Source organism: Varanus komodoensis, unplaced genomic scaffold (genome assembly GCF_004798865.1).
Source record: "Varanus komodoensis strain SLA01 unplaced genomic scaffold, ASM479886v1 scaffold46_1, whole genome shotgun sequence".
In the NCBI taxonomy this organism is placed as follows: domain Eukaryota; kingdom Metazoa; phylum Chordata; class Lepidosauria; order Squamata; family Varanidae; genus Varanus; species Varanus komodoensis.
The window spans coordinates 805,298-828,734 of record NW_025336043.1 but is presented as its reverse complement, the minus strand read 5'-3'; the positions used below and the strand labels follow the sequence as shown (position 1 = coordinate 828,734).

The 23,437-nt window shown below is 50.3% G+C and overlaps 2 protein-coding genes across 4 annotated transcripts in view; both read right to left on the bottom strand.

Moving 5' to 3' along the window:
• The window catches only part of UACA (uveal autoantigen with coiled-coil domains and ankyrin repeats), a 48,889-nt gene extending 40,336 nt beyond the window's left edge, over positions 1–8,553 (bottom strand). For both annotated transcript variants that reach the window (XM_044444825.1, XM_044444826.1), the window contains exon 1: positions 7,902–8,553. In XM_044444825.1, the coding sequence (XP_044300760.1) occupies positions 7,902–8,099 (198 nt within the window). In that variant the 5' untranslated portion in view covers positions 8,100–8,553. The remainder of the gene's footprint in view (positions 1–7,901) is intronic.
• Positions 8,554–9,714: 1,161 nt separating this feature from the next.
• On the bottom strand, positions 9,715–22,538 carry MORF4L1 (mortality factor 4 like 1). Of its 2 annotated transcripts, XM_044444898.1 has the most exons (13): positions 22,430–22,533; positions 22,082–22,128; positions 21,745–21,812; positions 20,952–21,038; positions 17,715–17,795; positions 16,531–16,593; positions 15,482–15,507; positions 13,779–13,867; positions 13,409–13,510; positions 13,146–13,234; positions 11,776–11,948; positions 11,399–11,483; positions 9,715–10,469 (listed from the first exon to the last, which is right to left on the bottom strand). In XM_044444898.1, exons 1-13 carry the CDS (start codon positions 22,467–22,469, stop codon positions 10,385–10,387), a joined length of 1,035 nt encoding a protein of 344 aa, XP_044300833.1. In that variant the 5' UTR covers positions 22,470–22,533; the 3' UTR covers positions 9,715–10,384. The 2 variants fall into 2 exon arrangements, with proteins under 2 accessions (XP_044300833.1, XP_044300834.1); XM_044444899.1 differs by lacking the exon at positions 22,082–22,128 and having other exon boundaries at positions 22,430–22,538.
• Between the last annotated feature and the right edge of the window lie 899 nt (positions 22,539–23,437).

Sequence of the window (23,437 nt, the reverse complement as noted above, 5' to 3'; positions counted from 1 at the left end):
TGAAAGCCTCCTCTTCTGCTGGATCCAGAAGCTACAGCAGGTGCAGGATGTGGCCCCTCAGTTGTCGACAGGGGCTGCTTACAGTGAGCATGCGGCACGTGCTGAAGAACCCACAGCCTGGGCTGCTGCCTATGTGCTACATGGAAAAGTTTGATGCTTTGCACTGAACAACTTGGGAAGTGGGTTCTAAAGAACTTGTTTGATCCCTTGTATTTCTGAATATCCAGGTGACTACAGTGACAAGTGCCACATCTACTGAAGTTCACCTTGCAACCACTCAGAACAGCACTTTTACTGTGGGGGCACCAGCTTTATGGAACTCCCCCCTTCCCCATGGATACAAATGTGCCCCAACAATACTGGGGTTTCAATACATTTTTTTAAAAAAAGTATTCATCCAGAGAAGCCTTCCCAGGGTTAGGATTATATGCAGACTATTCACTACTGCAGCAACTTTGTATTTTACTACTTAATTATGTTCGAGCTGATGCTTACTTTGTATGTCACTTAGATATTTTGGAATGTAAACTATTTGTAAACATTACAAATAAGACTTAATTGATTTCTATCCCAAGGCTGTTTGCAAATTGACAGGGAATAACATGCACAGGACAAAATACAACCCAGATAATAAGGTCAGGCCAATATAACATAATGGCTCCCGATACTACCTTCTCCTCCCTGCTGCAGTCCCAGTACAGCGTGCAAAGCTCTGTCCACTCCCTTCTGTGTCAGCGAGCCCATTTTTTCCCAGTTCTCAGCCGAGCAGCAGACAGGCAAGTTCCCAGGGGGGCTGCCACACTTCCATAATGCTAAACGCACCCCAGCACTCGGCTTTCTTCAGGAAAACAGCTAAGAAGCAGAGCAACTGGGCTGGGGGAGGCAAAGGTGGCTCCCCCCCCCCCCGCGAGCTCCCTGGGACGGAAACGGGGAAGGGAGGGAGACCGCAGCGAGGGAATGTCTTGCCCATAGCCAACTCTGCCATGCGGCCCTTCGGCTCCCCAAAGAGGCTCCCCAGATGAGCCGCAAAGCAAAGGAAAACGGCCTCGGGGGTCCCCCATCGCCCCGATTCTTCTCTTATCCACCTCGTCCATGCAGCGCCTTTGAAGAGGGAAACGCCGCGGGAAGGGGTAGCTGCGGCTCCCGTCTGGAAAGCGCGCCAGGGGGACGCGAAGGCCGGCGCGCAGCCGCCGCGAGGGGAGCCTGGGCAATTGCCCCGGCGGGGCGCGGCCCAAGACCCGAGGCCGCCCGGCAGGCGCCCAGTCGCGCGAGGAACCCGCGGAGGGGCTCACCGGGCCGCCCCCGGCCAGGCGGCCACGCCGGAGAGGAGCGCGGGGCGCCCGGGGGTCTGGGGCTGGAGAAACGGGGCGGCTTTCCCGCGCACGGAGCTCGTCCCGCGACGCCAGCCAGGCGCCTCGGCTCTTCCGGGGGGTCGGGCGCAAGCCCCGCGGCCAGGCTGCCCACCCGGGAGGGCCAGGCGGCAGGCGCGCGGAGCTTCCCTAGGCGCGCCTCCCGCCAGAGGCCAAGCCGGACCCGGACCCGGCGCCGCCGCCCGCCCCCGACGGGCCGAGCCCTCGAGCGAGGCGACGGGCCCCCCGGCGGCCGCCGCGCACTCACCGCGCCCGCGCTGCCCCCGCCGCCGCCCGGCGCCGCCTCGTGCTTCCTCAGCCGGGACTTGAGGCTCTTCATGCCGCGCTCCGAGCCAGCCGCCGCCGCTGCTCTCGCCCGCCGGCCCAGCGACCGGGACGCTCCGCTCCGCTGCCCCCGCGCCCGCGCCGCCCCGCCGCCGCCGGCGGACCAATTGGGGCCGCTCGAGTCGCAGCCGCGGCCAGTAGAAAGGGCGCTCCGCGGGACAGGCGGGACTTCCTCCCTCTCCGGCTCGCTGTTTGCGGGGCCGGGGCGCCTTGCCCACGCCCACTGGGCGGGCCGGGGCGTGGCCAGCGCGCCCAGGCGCTTTTAAAGGCGCGGGCAGGGGCGGCGGCCTCGCAGTGCGCGCGGATGGCGCGTCGCTCGCGGCGTGTGGCGTCCGGCGCCCTCTGGCCCGCGCCGAGACCGGCGGCTGCCTCGCCTGGGGCGTGCGCGGCTTCTAGCGCCGCCCTGCCGGTCGAGGGCGCCAGCGGGCCGCCCCTTTTCCTTGCAGATGCTCCGCGGCGGAGCAAGGAGCACGGGAGGACTCGGGTAGGGCTGTGGAAGCCACAGCGGGCACTCCCACCCCACTCTCGGGGCAAGCCCAGCGCCATCATGGGCTACATAGTCCCATCATCCGCAGACAGGGCTCCTGAGAAGGCAGCGGAGCATGGGGGAGCGAGCAGAAAGGCTGTCCCCGCACAAGCAGCCCCTCCGTGCATCCCTGGAGCAAGGCCGCCTGGAGCAAAGCTTCTTGGCAGGCAAACCCTCCTGCTGGGAAGCCCCTACGCAGGAAGCGGCATGGGCGCGGCCGAGACGCTCGCAGCCAGCGGCTGAAGGGGCCCGGGCTTCGCGCAGCCTGGGAATCCGACGCTCACCAGGGTGCGACGCCTGTGGGGTTTGTCTGCCCAGGCCTCCCTCTGGGGAGTCCAGTAACAGCAATCCAGGGGGCAAAAAGAACAGAAATGGGGCAATGCCACACCAGACCGTGCCTTGACTATTTGCCACTTGTCATTGGATAGGCTGTTCTCTGCCTGAGTAAACACAAATAAGTCAGGGGTGCTGCATGTGGGCTGCCCCCCCCCACCTTATACTCCCTCCTGGCATCTCCAGCTGGGCCAAGAAAGAGCCCCCCTTACTCAGTGTCAGTAATACCGGGATGGACTGTGGATCCACCTTGGCCTGGTATTCCCCCAGCAGCTGCAGCTAAACCGATGACTACAAAGGGGACACACCTGGCACCAAAATCAAAAAGCTGTTATCCAGCTAAAGTTCATTTCATCCCTATTGCTTCAGAACCACCCAGTTAAATTGGCACAATAGGGTATGGAAAGAACGAAGAAACTAATGGGAGGTTTCTGACAGCAGCCGAGCCAATCACTACAGATACCTTAAATGCCCCTAAACTGCTTCCAAGGCTCTTGCTCTAAGCAGGCAAGCCCAGAGCAGTTCCAAGCTGTTTGCAGTCGTGTGCTTTCCAGCAGGCAGTGTGGGAGACGAAGGGCCTCTTCGTTCCAGCATTTCCCATGAGCTAAACAAACTAGGGATAAAAAGAGCAGCAAAGCAGAGGTTGCAATCCATTTCTTTGCACAAGAATCGGACTGCAGCTAGCAAGAGAGGCAGCTGGTGACACAGCTATGAACGCCATCCTTAGCCTGGCTGGATAAGCCAGTAGGGCTGGAACAAATATAGTTCTCAGCACAGCTTCCTGAGGCAGAGGAAAATTATGTCTCAGCCTCTCAAATGTGTTTACCTTCTTTAGCTTTAGAAGAAGTAACATTAGGATTAGTAACAAGATGTTGTTGGTCACTTACAGAGGCCCACACAGGTAATAACAGCACCTGCAAGACTAGGTTCACAGGTGCCTGAGAGAGGCTGCCTGGTCAGCAACTGGTCCAAAGCAGTGCAAAGGGTTCTTCTTCATTTGCAACCTGCACGGTCAGCAAAGGTGTGCTGATGTTCCTCAAAATTTGGAGTGTGAACTGTCCTTGCTTCAATACATGTCACAGAGCGCTAAGGTCCAGTTGACCATGAAGCAGGAATCACAAGCATGAACCCTATTCGGGACCTCCAGCTGGAGCTTGCGCAAGCTGAAAATATAATCCCTAATTTTATACCTGCACAGAGCCTCCATGCTAGGAATTCTGGCCATGCCTGTGGATGACCTAAAATTATAGCAGGTTGCAGTTGTGGTAATAATTACCTTAAAAGTAGCACCACACTGGTGCCTGATGGGCCCCGTGCCTTCCCCATGGACTTTTTTTAGTTTAGGGAGTTGGGCAGGGGGAATCAAGAACATACCAGACAATTCCCCAGTCTCGTTTGTTGTTTCTCATCCGTTATGCGGCTCCGTGAGTGAGGGGATACAAATAAGGCAGTGCATGATGCACGGCAATGCAACCAGTCGGGTGACACACACTTTAACAATCTAAGGCATGCTCCTTTGGGATCAACATCTCCGCATCGCCTGAAGTCTGTCTTTAAACTGGACAGAAACCCAGCATGCATCTCCGCCTAAGTTAGAAAGAAGCTCAGTGACATTTGAAAGGAAAGATCCCAGAGCCTGGAGGAAATGCTCTTACAGTCTGGACATCAAGAATGCCCAACTACGCGATCTCTTCCCTCCTCCCAGAAGAGCCGGGGGCAAGTTATCCCATGAAGAGCAAGAGGCAGTTAGGAAGCAACAATGCAGCTGCTGGCCCATCTGCAGGAACCTATATAATCTGCAAACCTGCTGATGAAATGCTTTTTCCTGCTGAGGTCAATTCCTTTCATGTCAGCACTATTTCTAATTGTGTTCACCATCAGCCCTAACGAGAGCACAAACAAAAGCAGACGCGAGGGGTGGACCGGCTTCATTCTCTGGTGTAACGGGCAGCTCCGTGCCACTGCCTCCGCTCATTTTTGGATCTCACACAATTGGAATAGCTCAAGTACATCCTGATACATATGCACCACATAACAAGGACATCTTTGGCTTAAGCCCAGTCCCCAAATCAAGTTAAACTGAAGTCCACCCTCACACCAATCTCTCCAGAACGGAAAATTAGAATTATATATAATAGCATATGCAGGAGGAAGACTTGGAAGTTGAACTGAGATTCATTCTAAATACTAAGCTCTGCTTAACTGCTAAGATCTAGATTAGGAATGCTGAAAGACCAACAGGGGAATATACTGTCTGAACCTCTTATATTTGTCAATACGTAATTATGCCAAGCAAAATAATGGCCCATAGATTGGAAACATTCAATACACATTCCAATCCTCAAAAGAAGCAACGTAAAAGAGTGCAGCAACCAGAGGACCATCGTACCTATCTCCCACGCAAGCAAAGTGATGTTCAAGGTGTTACAAAGAACCTTACCCAATCCGGAGCAGGTAAGGCCTAACCATCAAGCTAGATTCCAAAAAGTGAGAGGGACTTAAGAGCATATTGCAAATACACATTGTCTACTGGAGTGCACCAAAGTATTTCAGGAGATCAGATTATTTCTAGATCACAGCCAAGCCTTTGGCTGTTTGGACCCTGAGAAGCTATGGTCGGTCTGGAAAAAATGGGTGCGCCTCCACACTTGATTGTCCTGACACGGAACCTGTAGCATGGACAAGACTCTACTGCTGGAATAGAATATGGAGAAGCAGAAGGTTTTCCCTTAAGCAAAGGTGTCAGAGTGTATTTTATCTCCTGGTCTGTTCAATCTGTATGAAAACACATAGTAAGAAAAACTGGATTAGTCAGAAGAAGGAATTAAATTTAAAGATATGTCAGTAAGATAAGCAGATAACAACATACTACTGGTAGAAAGCAGCAATGAATTGAGATGTTTTTTTTTTTTAACATTTTTATGCCGCCCCATTCGCCGAAGCCTCGGGGCGGCTTACAACAATAAATTACAATAAATATAAACATTAAAAATCCTCTTGATGTAAGTGAAAGAAGAAAGTTCAAAGGCAGGCCTTTCGCTTGTTAAGAAAACAAAAATTGTGACCGTAGAAGAATTATACAACTATCAACAATGAAGAAATTGAAATTATGAAAGATTCATAGTTTCATCACCAATGACTTAATTCAGCCATCAATGCAAAGGGATAAGAAGACTAGTCTTGGAAGGGGAGCAAAGAAGCAGCTGGAAAAGATCATGAAGAATAAGGATGTTTCACTGGAGACCAAGCCAAGCTCATCCACACTATTGTACTCCCGATCACGATCTAACAAGAAGAAAACTGATGTGTTAGCAACTTGCTGCTGGAAGAGGTATTTGCAAATACTCTGGACCAACAGAGCCAGGCAGGTGGGTCCAAGATCAAATTAAGCCAGAGCTTTCTCTAGAAGCAAAAGTGACAAAACCTAGGCTGTCACACTTCAGACACATCATGAGAAAAAAAGACTTCCTGGAGAAGACAATCACACTATGGAGAGTAAAAGGCAGAAGACGAAAGGGAAGCCCAAGCGTGAGACGGACTGCATCCTTAAGGGAAGTCACAACCTGGGACTTGGAAGAGTGGAGCGGAGCTGTTGTGGACAGGATGTTTTGGAGGGCAATGAGGATGATCCGGGGACTGGAAACAAAGCCCTTCGAGGAGAGACTGAGAGAACTGGGCACGTTTACCCTGAGGAAGAGAAGGGTGAGGAGGGATACGATAGCACTCTGCAAGTATTTGAAAGGCTGCTACAAAGAGAAAGGTCCGGATCTCTTCTCATTCCTCCCAGAGTGCAGGACACGGAATAACAGGCTCAGGTTACAGGAAGGCAGATTCCAGCAAGACACCAGGAGAAATTTCCTGTCTGTTGCAGCGGTATGACTGTGGAACCACTGACCTAGGGAGGTTGTGAGCTCTCCCACACGTGAGGATTCAAGATGCAGCCGGACAGCCCTCTGGGAGGGAGGGTGTAAGTGGACCTGGTGGCCTTATAGGTCCTTTGAAATGTATTATTCTACGATATGATATTTTCAGAGGGGAGCTCAACACTTGAATTCGCTTGGAGTACTTTGTAAGGGAAAAGGTAGGATATAAATCTAATAAATAAATTGGGATAAAGGGGTTTTTTTTACCACTTTCACAGTGACTGGTGGCTTGTCTGAAACTCATGCTGATGTAAACATGTCTAAGTTTCTGCCCATCAGCTGCAGCTGCTCACTGAGCAGAGTCCACCTTTCCATGTGCATGTAGGAATCGAAAACAGCCGCTGTGCCACCGTCCACCTCGGCCCCCACCTCCTAAGCTGTTCTGGTAACCTTCTGAGCTAGGGCAGAGGCTACCTTGCTCCAACTGGCCGCTACAGTACGATTTTTCTTTGGGGCTGCGCCACATACACCATCAAATGACTGCTATCCACATACCATAATTGCGTGTTCTGCATACTGCAATTATCTTCTGCGGCACTCTGTAACTGGAAATCTTTGTCAAGTCAGTCAGCAGCTATTGGAGGGCAGAACTTCTGCTGTTGACAAGTCTTGCTACAGGAAAATGGTTGCCCTTCCTTCGTTATCTGGTGGTACAGATCTTAGGTATAATCAGCTAGCAGCTCGGTATGCAGCTTGTTATTTAAATCAGCAAATATGCAAGGATTCCATTTTATTCCTCGTCTTGATTCAAATCCCAGTAGATTAGCCACTACATGGACTTTAGATGTTTCTTGACCCCACCCCTCACAGGCCATGAAAACCTAAAGGCAGAGGATGCAATCCCCTCTTCTCAATTTGAAAAGGATTCATGGGAAAGTCTGTGCAGAAATTAAAGCATGAGGACAACGGTCCCTGAAGAACCAGTGCAGGTACATTTTCCAGAAGCATCTTTGAAACCAAACCCATTTAAAACAGTGAAAGTCAGTTTAAAAACTCCATTATTTAGAATTGGGCCTGCCTTATTAGTTTGCGTCTTCTGAAGATTGGAGATCTTGGCATACAAAATAGCAAAGGAACAAGGAGGGTGATTGACCATCCAACAGGAGTCAGAGAAGAGTGCTGTTATCTTGGGAGAACACAAACATTTACAAATAGACATGCAGGGTTACTGTTCTGAACCGTAACTGCCAAGGCCCAGCCCCACAAGTGTTCAACTAGCATCAGAGGCAAAGAGACAAGGAAGCAAAGACTGCATCTTTCTCCCCTGCAAGATGGACTGAAAGGGAGGTAAAAAGTCTCACACATCCTTTCCAGAAATGAAAACCAGCACAAAAAGCACCGTCTACCTTCTTCCACCCCTTTCCCTCCTGGATAAAGTATCAGCAGAGGTACCAAGCTACTACAAACAAAAGACAAGCATCTCACCCAGAAAGAAGACATCCTTGCACCTTGGTGAATGTGGAGGAGGAAAGGATGGCTGGGATGCAGTCCTTGGATGGTCAAGGAATGTCTTCTGTCCTCTGGATCATTGGCTTTGACCATCCGTCCATAGAACACGGCTGACAGGTGGCAGAAGAACTGGAGACCGGCCGATACTGCCAGTCTGACGATTATAGCAAGCATGCACCGTGCGCACACCCAGCGAACAGGGAAGAGGTGAGCAGGGGGCTGAGCGATGTGATTTATCGCAATGGAAAATGCGGGGCTCACATGGGAGTGGGCAGAAAACAGTGCCACTGAGAGCAGGAAGCCACAAGTCAAGCTGCAGAAAAAGGCAGGAAAAAGCCAAACAATGGAGCGGCCTCAGCTCAGTGCTCGTTCTGCTCACATGGTCTCCTGCTGCGGAGGCCAGCCAGGAAGCTACAGAAGGGTTTAATTCACCAGGCAGCGCTTGGTGCAGGCACTCCTCGCAATATTCCAAACAATAAGCGATGGGAATTAAGTGTTACACCCGATTCAGAACTCCTGGAGCTTGTGAACTCTTTCTTGGAAGGGGCTGTACCGGGGAGGATTTGGGTCTGGTAGAGGTAGGCAGTGCTAGGCTGGATAGCAACGTCACCTTCCCAGAAAAGTTCCCAGGGGTGTAGCTGTTGGACAGAACCGATTATCTCAAATCAGCTCAAACCGGGCTTTGGGCCTGGCTTTGGAATGGAACCTGTCTTGTGCTCAGGCCCAGCAGCTGGACAATCGAGGGGCCTGGCCCTAGCCTGTTTCCTGAGGCCCTGGCTCTATGCCAGAGCCCAAGCATCCCCTGGGCCAAAGGAATATTTTGGGATTATATGCCTGCACTCATTTCATTTGCTGCCCTTTTCTTTTGCAGTGTTTTTCCTCCTCTTATTAATTTTTACTGTAAGCATCTCCAAAAAGCTTGGCTACTGGGTTATCAGCAAGAGCTGGTGTGGTGGCTGAGGCGCTGCACCGGGGCCTGGGAAAAGTGAGCCCAACAGGTGACTTTGGGCCAGTTGCAGACTCAGTCCTACTTACCTGCTGAAAGGGAAAAACGGAGCTATGTAAGCTGCCTTGAGTCCCTCCACAGGAGGAAAAAAAAGTAGGTGATACATACAATATAACTAAACATATACTCAGCAAACCACAACACTGGGGGCCTTGCACAACACCTGACCACATTTTCTTCCAGTGGGACTTTGCAACTGGCTCTGAAACCTCAGGATAAAGCAGGAAAGGCCCGCCTGAGCACTCAATCTTCCTGTAAACCTGAATGTTCTTTCCAAGCTCCAGTTCCATTAGGCCTATTGCGTGGTCAATCTAGAAACTGGTATCTGCAAAATGACAGCCTTTAGACAGATGTGAGCAAAAAGCAAGAGGTATTTCAGGAATATCTCAAGTACACAACGAGTAGTGTTATTGCTGTCCTTTTACACAGCAGCCCACAATCAGTCTGCTGGGTCTAGGGGATAAACAACCCAGTGACCCACGTCCACATGTACAGCTAAGCAACCTACAAAAGAGCCAAGTCGGAGCTGCTGAGTAAAGTGGCAGGTACTTGACCCCGACAGTCCATGGGTTGTTCAAGCCACAGGCAATCATAACATGTGGACTGGTCTATTCTTTCTGCTCATCAACACTGCTCCCTCCTCATCTGAACATTTAGAAGCAAGCACCTCTTTTGGAGCATGTTTGTATGCAGGTCTTGATTTAGATTCATGGAAGCTCCACCACCCTCCTCTTCCACTTTAAGAGGTCTGGTTTTTCAGGCAGCAACAAGACAAACTAACAGTTGAAATAGAAAAGTTTATTAGGGGACCTGTAAACATCCCTTCAGAAAACCTGTGAGACAATGATCCACTTGTCCTATGTTAGAAGGTGCAGTCAAATCAACAGACAAAACAGCTCCACAGTTCCGTAACAATGCAGGCAAAGAACAGACTGACAATCACACTTGACCCTCCCAACACCAAGAAATTACAAGGACGCTTCCCCCCAACACCCCCAAAGTTTCAAGTGTACACCTGTGTTTGGTCCTCCCCACTCTGTTGGCAGCAAGAGTCTCTTGGGCAGAAGACATGACAACACTTTACCAAGCCAGGCACTGCTTGGTGTCAAGGAAAAAGGACCTAAAAGCATGCAGGACTTGGGTTATGAAATGTCATTTACATTTCCAGCAACAATCCAACACCCACTGATTCAACGAAGCACTCGAGAAGCCTCTCTTACTTAAGCGATTTGTTTCAGAACTGAAGAAAGCCCCCGGGACTTGGATGGTGACAGTTCCATCTGAAGACACAAACACTATTCACTCGACACACACGTCAGCTTCGCAGAGAGAAATACGTGCGCGAGAGACTGTGGACAACATGGTACTGGGCAAGAGAGCCACAGAGATCCAAGGGCCCCTTCCAGCAATGCACACCAATCGTAAATTCACACTAGCACTGTTAGTGAGCAGCTTACACAGCCTTCCGGTGATATTCTGGAGGTGCAACCTCATAGTCACTTGCACTGAACAATGTGGAGGAGTTCTTGGCTAGATACCTGCGAACCAGAGGGGGAAAAGCCACAGGGTTGAACTGTGCACCGGCCGAGAAGGAGGTTAGTGCCCCTTCGTGCAGGACAAATATTCAACATTTTATTTATTATTTATTTATTAAAACATTTTTATGCCGCCCCATTCGCCGAAGCCTCGGGGCGGCTTACAACATCTACTCCCAAACCACAGAATTCCACAGTTTGGCCTCGTCATTAGCTTAACTTTCTGAACAAAGTGCGAACTGGTCCTCTGCCAACTCACATGATTTCAAGCTGTTCTTTAGTCCCATAACCCCACTTCCCCAGGGCCTTGAAGAACTGGGGCAGGCTGTGAGGACACTCCTGTGGCACGCTTTGGAGCTGGGGGAGGGAGGTCCACTGTGTATGCTGGCACAAACTGGACTTCTCCCTCTGCTAGGATACTCCTGCGGCACAATCCACACAGAAGGACAGAATGCCAGAGAGGAAGGTACTGGCCTAACTTGTCTACAACATGCTGTTTTCTGCCTGTAAGCTTGCTTTTCTCCCACTTGGTGTTTTCAAACATTTTGCCCTGCCCCGGCCTGAATTGACAACAGTTATTACACCTGGACTTCTCTGAAAAGCCTAGAAGCAAAGACAGCCACCGGAAAAAATCTGCGGAGCTAAGCGGCCACCAAAGAGGCCTTTCAGTCCAGTTCCGGCCTACTGGAAGACGAGGCCACCCAAAAGCAGGTGCCCCCTGTCCCCGCACATGAGCGCACACACAACACAGGAGCACCGCACCAAGAGTGTTGCAATGCTGCCAGGGAGACAGAGTGCAGCAGAGCTTGGCTGGCGCCCACAGCGCCTGTTCTCATGCAAAGACTCTGCATGAAGTGCGCCTGTCCTTACAAGCACCAGGACACGCTCCCCGTTCAGCTTGGTGGAAGTCAGAAACAATCAACTATACATACTTTAAGAAGTCATGCAAGTAGTTCAGCAGCAAGGCCAAGCTCTTCTCATCCAGAGGCGTGTAAGCAAGCATTGCTCCAATCCGGACTGTTTCAAAGGAGAGATGCGAGAAAATAAGGAAAGCCTCTCCGAGATGCGCACGATCACACCTTCCACCCGCATCTAGTTTAGCCATAAAGGCATCACAGGAGACGGGGCACCCACCACCCTTTTTTCTGGCCACACCCACTAAAGGTCCAGCATCCCTAACCTAAGGACACGCTGCAGAAATGCAGATCCAGGGATGCCATGGAACTCTCCCGGCTTTTGCCAAGGAAGTGGCGTTTCCAAGGGTGCTGGCAGAACACCTTTCCGCTGTTTGCCCTGCTTACATACATACCAAAGAGTCGCAAGAGGTGGGGAGCACCGTACACCTGCGACATGGGCGCATCGGGGTGGTCCGCCAGGATTTCCGCGTACTGTGGCCTCTCGAACTTGTACAGCAGCTGGGTGCCCAGCATTACGTTGAAGTACTCCTTGATGCCTGCCACCACCTCATTCACCGCGTATTCCCTGGCTCGGAAGGAAAAAAAGGGTGCCGTCAAGGGAGCGTGAAGAGATACTACACTGGGGAGGGAGCCCCGGTCCTCCCAGCCGGTCTCCCCATGCCTCTGGGGTCCCACCAGTTCCCTTCTGCTGACCTCCTCCTGGGTGCGTGCACAGTGGAACTCGTCCACTCCCAGAACAGCCTGGGGGATGCTTCCAGGAAGGACCTCTTCCTCACCTGGCTGCAGCAGAGCAATGCTAGAGACGACAGGCCCCAGCTGTGGAAGCTGCCATTCTGTTTTTGGCCAGCAGGTGAACTTATTTTTCATAGGGAGTGGAAATGTTTAGGGAGAACAGAGGGACAGCATGCGTGTGGGGCTTCCCCCAGACCAGTGTGGGGAAATGTGTCCCTCAAGCAACACGGGGGCTGGGTCCTTTGTTGCTGCTCTGCCATTACATTCTCCTGTTGACCAAGAAGAAGAAAAACTGCCCTTCCACTGTCTGAGTCAGGAAGGAAAAGGCGGAGTGGGTTATGCAGAAAACCGACTGGGCCGGATGGTGGCCCTGCCTGTCCCTGCAGCTTGTGTGCTCGGCAGCAACCCTGGTGTGGAAACACAACCGGTGAGGCCTTTCTAAAAGCTTGCTCCTGCACACATGCCCCGGACAGGCCGAGGACACCTGGCATGAGGATCCTGCTCAGCTCATAGCTCAATTTGAGAGTGAAGCAGACCTGGTCAAATGACCCTAGAGACTTAAAAATACAACTGGATGCATCCCGAGATGCTTCCGGGACGATTTCAGGAGATCGTGGGGGTGACTGAGGCCGCCCTCATGGGTAAATGAGACCGGGAGCTTGCTGGGTGAATCGTCTGACTCTCTCCCCACTGGCTCCACGTGTGGTTTGCCCAGCAGCAGGCGGGAGGAGATGGAAGCCGGCTGCAAGGCACGAGGCAAAGCGCAACGCACAGCCCCGGCCAGACCGATCTGCAGCAGCACATGGAGGAGGTGGTGGCCACATCCACATGCCTTGGGTCTCATGCTGCCTGTTGGGAAAGTAGCAGGTGCTTGGTCTGCATGAGCAAAACACCTGAGGCCAGCCCCAGCGCTGCGGTCAGAGGACTGACGCTTCCACACTCGTCCCTGCTGGCAAGACTGAGGAACACACTCTGCCCGTGGGCCTGCACGGGCCAGCCACCCGAATTCCCTCTCCCTCTCCCTCCTCACTTGTTATCAGTGTTTCCTCGCGATTTCTTGTAGCTTGCATAGTCTTCTAAAATGGAGTCTACATTCTTCTTGGCAGGGAGATAGAAGAGCTGTGGAAAGAAGCCACAGACGCTGAGCCAACAGAAGCAGGAAGAAGCATGGCTCCGGCAGCCAAGGTGGCGGGGATCCTCTCTCACCTCAAGGGAGCCTGGAGGCTTATGAGCATCAGATGCAAAGGTGACAGAACTGTGCCCTTCGTGCCCTTTGCAAGACTACAAAGTTACCTGCTTTTGCCGGGTGATCAAGTCCCAGTCGTCTACAAGCCACGGCTTCAGCTCTTCAGGTATTTTTACCTTGACTTCAACCCTGTTCATAAATGTTTCCTCCTGAAAGGTACCAAGTGCAAGTCCTATGTTATGCTGCTGGGATGGAACAGAATGTATTCTTCTGCCTTTGGCTTGAAAAAAAAAAAAAAAAGGAACAGGAAACTGAAGACTGATTCTGCTGCGAAGTTAGCAGCTACACCTACTGGGGAGATCCAAGGAACCCAAAGCAACTTAGAAATCGTGGTTTTTGCACTGCAAGCTAACCGTATATGAATGATAAACCAATGTTAACCTAACAAGGTCAGCCCTTGATATCCCCAAAACTTACACTTTCAACTGTAGGGTCTACTCGAGCCCTTTTCTTCCTGGGAGGCTGAGGGTTTTCATTGGTGCTGCTACCTTCTCCAATTCCCGGGGCTAAATACAACACACAAAAGAATCACAGCTGTGTTTAGCCAACTGTTTTACATGGATGGCACTTCCCACATACACTCAGAGTTAAGACATCTCTTGGGCAGAGCAGAAATCAGACACATACCTTTTTCCCTGCCATCAAACTATATATTTTAAAATTGTCATTGGAATACTCTGTTAAAAGCCTTATTTCCCAATTACACATCAATCAATTCAATGAATTAGAAACCCTTTGGTCAGCTAAAAGCTGCAGCCAATTAACTGGGCAACACATTATTTTAAAAAGTGCTATGTTAATTTATTCAGGAACAGGCTTGGCCACCCCTGTCCTTCATCTCCCCCTCATGACCCTGCCCCCAAACCCAAAAGGGGCAATCCCTCAGCCAAGAGGATGCTCACTTTAGCACACCCAGGGACCCCAACCTCCTTGAAAACCAGCATGTTAGCCAAGGCAAACCACAAGCAGTAGTCTCCCTACGAAATGGATTAAATCCCAGCTAAGTCTTCTAGGGCTGGCTGTCAGTTAATCGAGTCGTTTTAATCACTGGAAACAATTAAATGCTGTAAGAGATGCCTTAAAGAATTCTTCTAAGCTCCAGCAGAGTGTACACAAGAGGAAGAAGCAGTTCCCGTCTTGCATATTGCACTGTGGATTACAGCACTCTTGAAATACTTGTTCTGTTAAGAATGTATATAGTGTGAAAACACTTTAAGGAATTATTCCTTCAAAATAACAAAGCAATGAACAAAAAGGCCTCCAAATCAGAAACTACTGCAGCCGACTTCTGAATCATAGGTATGTCTCTCCTAACTACTAGCAACAAGTAACAAAGGTAGAGAACTTGGCAGAAATTATATTCTTGAAATAATATGAAAAATTCTTGCCACAGAAGACCACCCTGCAAAGTCTACTTATAGTTTCGTACATTTTGCATGCACTTTTAGTACTTATTTTATACACTCTTATACCAAGTCAACCAAATCAATCATAAGTTAGATTTCTACAGTAAGCTCTAAAGAATAAATTACTTGATGTGAAATACTACAAGTTCTGAATATGTAAGATACACCCATTGATAATACTTTTATGTTTCAGGCTGGGCAGAGAACTTGAGTCCATCCAGGTTTTTTGGCTTACAATTCCCATTCTTAGCCAGCAAAGCCACTGTTGATAGACTATGGAAGTTGTGGACCTTCAAGATGTTTTCAACTACAAGTTTCTGACTCCTATTTTATACCAAGGCATTTAACTATATCAGATCACCTGCATTAGTACAACAGGTGTGAATGTTAAGAAATTCTAGATCACAGCACTGTAATCCATGGATCTCCATCAGCTGCGAACAGTGCAGACAGCCATGTCACTACTGTGACGGTCTATAAAAATGTACATAAATAAGTGCCTACTTTATTCAGAAATATTCCCAGTTTCACACAGAGAGCTTAAACATGCTCCATGTGTGAAACTATCTGAAACTTTTAACAGTTTCAGTCTGAGTGCTGCTATGCTGGAAAGGATGGTAAACGACATTCAGCTTCTCCCCAGTCATGGAATGTTGGTCAAAACGCCGCAAACCTAACGCACGCTAGAGACACAGCCAAAAAAGATGCTCTTACCTTTCTGTTTGTTCTTTTTGGTCTTCCTGCCAAAGGGAAAAGAAACACATTATTCCACATGCAAAAAAGGCTTCTGTGCTAGTACCGTCAAGTTCATGTTCACAGCTGCAAAGCACAAGCACTGGACCAATAAGCATGTGACCAAGCCACTGCAAAGTGAAGCGCCAGTGTGAGTTTGCCGAGGGAGGCCCAGTATTTAAGGGAGCGGCATCCGAGTGGCATAACCTTTGGTGCACAGGTAATACTGAAGAAGCCGGACTCGGCACTTGTGAGAACAAAACCAAGAGCTTCAGATTGCTAATGTTCTGCAAAGCTGGCGCACTTCACCCAGCACCTGCCGCAGCTGCAGTCGCACTGCAGAAGGGAATATTCCCAGCAGCCTGATCAGACGCAGAAGCCTCTTTCAGCCCACCTTCCCCAGTAGCAGAAGCGTGGCAGGCCAGTCTACTAATCTTGACAGGAGGGATTCGCCACAATTCCAGCTAACAGAAGAAAGTTCTGAAAGATTCTTGGACACATCTTGGGCAAGCAACTGCCGACATCCTGCAGCTTTTTATCATAATTTGTCCAGGCTTTCTCCTATGTGGCCTTGTGTATCAGGGACTGAACTGGCCAGTTTATACCTGCTGAATTAAGAAACGGCTAGTGGCTTCTCTCATGATTTCAAGATGTTACTCCTCTACCCCATTTCCCAGCCCCCTGCAAGGCAACTGGATCATCCACATGCAACACCTAGGAATCAAATCCAAATGCCAAGAGCTAGCAGAGGAAGTACAATAGCGAAGAAGGACAATCCATGAGTTAACTAGGAAAAAAACTTCTCATGAAGAACTCTTTAAAACCAGTCTGATATGTTAAGAATCACTCAGAGGTCCTCTACCAGTTAACTCCACAGAGGATTTACCATCAATCCTTTACAAATACATCATATTGCAGAGAGAGAGAGAGAGAGAGAGAGAAACTTAAAAGTGGTTATGGAAATTCTACACAAGCAAGGAATTTGGATTTCAGGATGAAGATCCTGGTGTGACAATCCATCCTTAACTCACCGCGTCGATATTGCAGGGGTCTCCAAACTGCAAACTGTATGCGCTCCATCTCGTCTGAAAAATCTAGGCACAATGGGGGTTGAGTTAAGGAGAGAGTGTCAGACCCAAAACATGGAACCTTTAAGAAAACGTAGCTCAGCTTGAAGAACTGACACAACCTTAAAGGAGATTATTGTCCCATTCAACAAATCCCTGGGCAACGGGCAGCCTCCCTGGACCGGTATCTGCCCATACCCACATTTTAATGTTATTTTGTTATAGGAAAAGACCCAGTGGACAGATATGGGCTCTGAGTTAGTGTGGTTCTATCCATCCATCCATGGAAGAAACACAGTGTCGATTCCAAGCTTACAAGGATCAATTGCATTGTTCTGTCAGAGGCTGGTCAGATCAGCAATCCCTGACGAAATTCCAGTGGCCAGCTAGTTTTGTTTGAAGTGGGCTGCAGCACAGGAGCTGCCAACCTGGCCCCTACTCATTTAGTAGGGCTCTGCAGTAAGAAAAGGAGGTGGTGAGCTCAAGAAACCTTCAACATTACAGAAGCAGTGACAGTCTAAAAAAGGATTTTGACCATACAGTGCCTCTTCTTGGGAACTGTGCTTCAATAACCTTTAAATCCAAGGTTCAAAAAAGCTGCATATTAACTGGAGCACCACCAAAAGTAGGTCAGTCGAGAACAGCCAATTTGAAAAAGCGTCAAAAAGCTGCGATTAGCTAGGCCTCTCTGAGCCCCTGGCTACCCTGCAGAACAGAAATTGCAAGGTCACTGGCCTCTAAAGAAGGCATTGCAGTGATGCCAGCCTTACTTACAGCTAAATGCTCAAATCCCATCCAGCTGAGGGGATGGCCGACCAAACTTCTAATCGCATTTCAATCCAATAATCCAAGGGTTTTGATGAGTGCAACATGGGTGCTGATGCGGAAACTTCCACTTAAGGGTCACGTGCTTACTTTGTCGTCATTTAGACCTTTGCAATCTATGATTGCCACATCAACTGTGTGAATGCAAGATGTACTTTAGATCCATTTGCAGTCTGTTTATAGTGCTTTCAAAGTCAAGTGTTTCAGAAGAGAGGAAGGGAAGGTATATTTTCCAAAGCAACATTCCATAATCAGTACCATTTTCAACTGAGAAGATTTGGACAAACAAAGCCTTTCAAAAAACCAAACAAGTTGTTTCTTACACTTCAACATTCTTCTGCTGGAGACCGGACGTTTTCTTTCCTGGAGCAGCGCCTCTCATCTTTCCTTCTGCATACTGTTCCCTTTAAAAAGAAAGCCAGCAAAAATGTTCCAGAGTTAATACTCCTGTTACCTTTCACTACCAAGGCCAGGAAACAGTCAAGCACTCCCAAAGTTACACTTTCCCATCTTCCTTTGGAGCTGAATTATCTCTATTCAGCCTTGCAGAACATAAATCTTCAAATCCCCTTTCTGAAATTCGCAGCTGGAAAATACCTTAATGGACACTTTATTTTATTTATAAAATTTGTATGCCGTCCAATTACTAACGTCTCTGGACGGCTAACAGCATAAATAAATTGAAGATCCACTCTGGCTGCAAATTAATAAAATACAATAAAATTTGATATTAAAACATATTAAAATATTGATTAAAAAGGTCTTAACTTGGCACCGAAAAACATATGATGGCGCCAGGCGGACCTCTCTGGGGAGCGCATTCCATAGTCGGGGCGCCACCGCAGAGAAGGCCCTCCCTCCGGGTACTCCGTCTGCTAACATCTTTCACAGAGGGTTCCCGGAGGAGGGCTTCTGTTGCCGATCTCAGGGGGCAGGAGGGCAAATAAGGAAAAAGGCATTCCTTTCGGTATCCTGATCCCAAGCCGTTTACAAAAATATCACGAATGTGCAAGCTTTCATGCTTCCAGAATGGCTAACTAGCTTTAGCTACATATCCCAGCTTTGAGAGGGCCATGGTGACGAAGGCCTTAGCTACCTCCTGTTTGGATTAGTTCAGCATATTCTGTGTGGGGCTGCATCTGAAATGCACTTAGGAGTTGGCCAGGTGACTGGGCCTGGCTCCAGGAAGCACTCAGCTCCCTCATTACAACCATCTCATTGGCTTTAGAGTCACTTTTGGACACTGCTCCAAATTCTCTTTGTGGCTGTGAAGTCCTATGCAACTTGCTATCACAGCAATGAGAAGAATGCTTTGTCTCAGAGCTACCCACGTTGGTTTTAAGGTCTCTGGAGAAGACTCCTCGCTCTGGAGGCATGCCCGGTGAAGACAGGAAGGGAGGCTTTCTTGATGGCTGCTCCTGGGCTTGGCATTCTCCTCTGAAAGGAGGCCAGGTTGGCACCCCTCCACCTGCCACACTGCCAGCAGGCAACTGTGTTTTCATTCAGGCAGACCTTCAGTGTGTAAGCTGGTCTGTGGTTTGAGGGTGCTGTCCTTTTCTTTTCCCATTATACATCCAGTGGATGTGCTTCAAAATTGTCCTGTGCTGACAGAGACAACCTGACAAGATAACCTTCTGTCTCTCCATATTCTGTTCCGACGCTAGACTCTAGTCCATGATACAAGTTTCACATCAGGAAAATCAAGTGCAGGGACACACCCATTATTTCCAGACCATTCATAGCGTCTCATGGTCCAAACAGTTGAAGGCTTGGCTGTGGTCTAGAAAGCATAGACTGATTTTCTGAAATTCTTTGGTGCACTCTCACGGATGCCGTGTACTTGCAAGATGATCTTGAGTCCCTCTCCCTTTTTGGAATTGAGCTTGACCCTTAGGCATTTCCTTGCTCCATACAGGGTAAAGCCTTTTGTTGCAACACCTTAAATATCACTTTGCTTGCATGGAAAATTAGTGTGACTTTGTTCTACATCTCTGCCGCCCCACAGGAGTCCTCTGGTTGCGGCACTTTCACATCCCCTTTCTTAGCAATTGGAATGTATATTGAATCTTTCCAGTCTGTGAGCCATTATTTTGTTTGGTGTATCTGCCGGCATATTCTTATTTCTATTAAGGCCGATTCAATCCCCAAAGCTTGGAACAGCTCTTTACTCTCTACCTCTGTTTCAGATGCTTTGTCCCTTCCCAGTGCTTTCAGAGGACCTTTCACTCCCCTATCTGATTTTTTTCCTTCACAGGATTCCTCTTCAAAGGGATGTCATCCTTTTGTCTTTTCTGTATAGTTCTTCCACATATTCTTTCCACTTTACTTCTGGTCAGATAGTATATTCCCTTATCTTTTAGCATTCCTACTGTAGGTTTAGATTTCCCTTTGATTTTTTAGATCTTCTGGAAAAACTCCCGTATTTTTCAGTCTGATCATGATAGGGGTTTTTTTGTCTCTACAAGATAATTGCTGAAAAGCTGGATTCAGAATCCTGACCCTGTTTGTTACCCTTTGCTTTTGCTTCTTGCCGATCCTTTACAACCATGTTCCTCTGATCACCCAGCTACATTTCTTGTTGCTACAGGAATTGCCTTTTGGCATTCTTCCCTAATAATGTCTCTGATTTCAGTCTACAGTTCTTCTGGCTCACAGTCAATTGAATTGAGTAATACAAATCTGTTCTTTCTGTAGACTTTAAATTTCTTAGGAATGCTGTTTAAGTTGCATTTTGGCACAGTCTTTCTGTTAGCAGTCCATTTTTAGCCTGATTCTTGATATGAAGAGTTTGCGGTTACTACCATCGCCTGCTTTTGGTCATGTTTTGGCAGCAAGAATACAATTTCTTCATCTTCTGCTTCTATTTACACAGACTATTTGAATTTTGTACTGGCCACCTGAGGATGGCCACATATGCAGTAATCCCATTGATAATGTAAAGGTACACATGTGCAACGAACAGATGGCCGGCTTCGCAAAATTCTAAAAGACCTTCTACTTCATTTCTTACATCTAGGCCCATTTTCCCTACAGCATTTGAGTCTGCTGTTTCAAAGTTACATTTTATTTAGCACTAATTTTAACCTGTATGTTATTACAATGAGCCACATTGAGTGCCGTTTTGGGGAGAAAATCAGGACGTAATTAAATCCCATGAGGAGAGCAAAATCAGCTATTCCACCTTGGAGGAGAGTCATACAATGTACAAACCCTGTCTCCCTATACACACTGCTGTACCAGCAACAGGCATTTTGTTAGTCCCCAATAAGAACTGTAACGATACTTTTGAAAGACGGTTTTGAAGAAACATGTGTCCATCTGTGGAAATGGGAAGGCAGAGAGAAAGCAGCCTGTGCCTTTGCCTAGAGAAGTTCATTTCTTTTGCACCTCAAGGGTCCTCAACCCCAGACAGGAAGTGCTTCAGTGCTGTAGTTACACCAGCCCCTCCCTGACAGACATCCAGAACTGCTGCATGCAACACACAACACCGTTTACAACACTACTAGGCAGACTCAGTTTCTCTACCACAAAACAACAGTTCCTCTACTGCTTATACTTACTGATTGGCCTTTTGAAGTTCTTTCTGTTTCTGCAGATTGGTGTCGACGTATTTGAGCACTCTGCTTTCTGGAACCCATTCATCCCAGCTGAAAGAAGAGAGAACAGCTTTCAAAGCTTACACGACAAGAAAGAGCCTCCCTTGTTCCATCCATTGCCTTAGAAAAGCCAGTGGTCTTCACTTTGCGACTGCACGTGACCAGAATTACCCTCCCAGATGGAGAGCTACTTCCACCCAAATAAGAACTGCAAGATTTCATGGTCTAGAACAGATAACATCAGACTGATCAGGAGGTGCCGAAGGTACAATGGACAACCAGCAGCTGAAGAACAAAGTCTTTATCCAAAAGACATCACTTTTTCCCCTCTAAAGAGCCTGTCAGAATTTTGTGGTTTGACATGTGACAACACAACTACTAGAAGGCAGAACGAAGTGTGAAAAAGCAGAACTAGTTGCATTCAGGATTAGCAGCAGCCGGAAAAAATAATCCACGACCTTGCCCAACAAGAGCATTTTCAGTGTCTGCTATTGCTACACAGCTGAATAAATTTCCTTAAACTATAACAGCCATAATAATTACATTTATGCCTCTACAATTGAATGTTTGCAATCGGGTGCCATTATGGGATCGTTTCGACTGGATGCACACCAAGAGATGCAGTCACAGGCTGCTGAATACCAGTCTCACATACACACTGTAGACCAGCTGTTTGGTACCTAACCTTATACCTTAACCTGGATCTCCAGAGGTTGGGAGGCATCTGTAGAGAGATGTGAGAAACAGAAATACTCACTTTTTATTCCAGCCACTGTAATGTATGAAGTATTTCACCTGCTTGTCCTTTATGGCAACCTTCACACACTGCAATGAAAAAGAACGGTTAGTTAGCAACTGAGTGAAGGAGCCACTGAAATGCCTCAGCCTATAGCCATGCCCGAGGGAGCCGCTGCCAGCCGAGGGTTCCCCGCCGGCACCCCTCAAAGGCCCGGTCCCCCGCTACGCGCCGTCCGGGCGGCCTCTCTGCCACAAGGAAAGCGGGACCGGCCGGGGCGAGCCGGAGAAAGGAGCCGGGTGCCGGGGAAGGCGGCACGGGCTCCCAGGCCGCCCCCGCGCCCGCCGGACCCACGTACCTTCGCTTCGTAGAGGAGAGGGCCATGGAAGCACAGCACCCGCTCACCTGCGGGGAAAGGCCCGTTCAGCGAGGGGCAGGCCGGGGCCTCTCGGGGCGGCGGCCCTCGGGAGGAGGCGGCCCGTCCCCGTCCCCGTCCCCGTCCCCGCCCGAGGCCCGCGCGGCGCTCCCTCCCCGCCCCGCGGCCGAGGGGCCCGCCCGCTGGCCGAACGACAGGGGCTCGCGGGCCGGGCCGCCCAGAGAGGGCGCCGCGGCCGGCGGAGCAGGCCCGGCTCCCGTGCCGCCCCCTCCCCGGGGAAAGGGAGCTCCGGGGCATGTGCGAACAGCCGAGTGCCCGCGCCGCGCTCACCCTCCTGGAATTTGGGCTTGGGGTCCTGCTTGGGCGCCATTTATACACGGCTCTGCCTCCCCCTCCCGCTCGGCGGGGGCCTCAGCCGCGGCGCCGCATTATGGCAGGCGAGTCCGTGCGGCGCATGCGCGGCGCCGCACCCGCCTCCCCCCGGCGCGGGGCATCCTGGGCCTCGTAGTCGGCGCCGCGGCCGCCCGGGCCTGGCCGGGCCGGGCGGGCCTGGCCGATCGCCGGCCGCTCGTCCCTCCTGCGCCGCCCGGGAAGGGGCGTGCTGGTCGCGGCGCCCGCGCAGCAGAAGGCGGCGCGGGGCAGTCAGGCCAGGCAAAATGGCAGGCCTGTCGGCCCCCGCGGGACCTCCCGGGGCCGCCTCGGGCGAAGCGGCGGACCTTTCCGGGGAGCCGGAGCAAGGCCGTCTCCTGCTCGCGTTCTGGGCGGCCCGCGCACCGCGCCCTTCCGCCGGACGCGGGCGCACCTCGTCCCCGGGGGCCTCCCGGGCCGAGTCGGCGACTGGCGAACGGCGGCCCGCCCCCCGGAGCAGCGCGAGCGGCACGTGCCGCCTCGGCCCCCGCCGGCCGGCCCGTGCCCCACGTGCGGCTCGGGAGGCGTCCCTGGAAGGACGCCCGGGCGGCAGGCCCGCCCGCGGCGGGGCCGCGCGACTTCGGGCCTTGCTCCCGCACAGCCCCGGCCTGGAAGAAGGCCTAGGAGGAGGTCCCTGCCGGTGCCTGGCCAGGGCTCCAGCCTGCCGCGCAGGGTGCTCAGTGCTCTCGGCAGGGCGAGTGGGGACGGCAATGCACCCGGGGCCCCCTTTTTTTACCTCACCTGCTCAACTAGAGTCTATCCCCTTGTCATGCATATAATTGCTTTTAAAAAATCCGTATTTGGTCACATGCCACAGAGGATCCCTTCTGTATAGGAGACTCTTCTTCATGTAAGTCACCCACACATTAGGCTGAATCCCGTGACAGTCAGAACAGGACAAGTAGCGCCAGAAAGTATGAAGCTACTGGG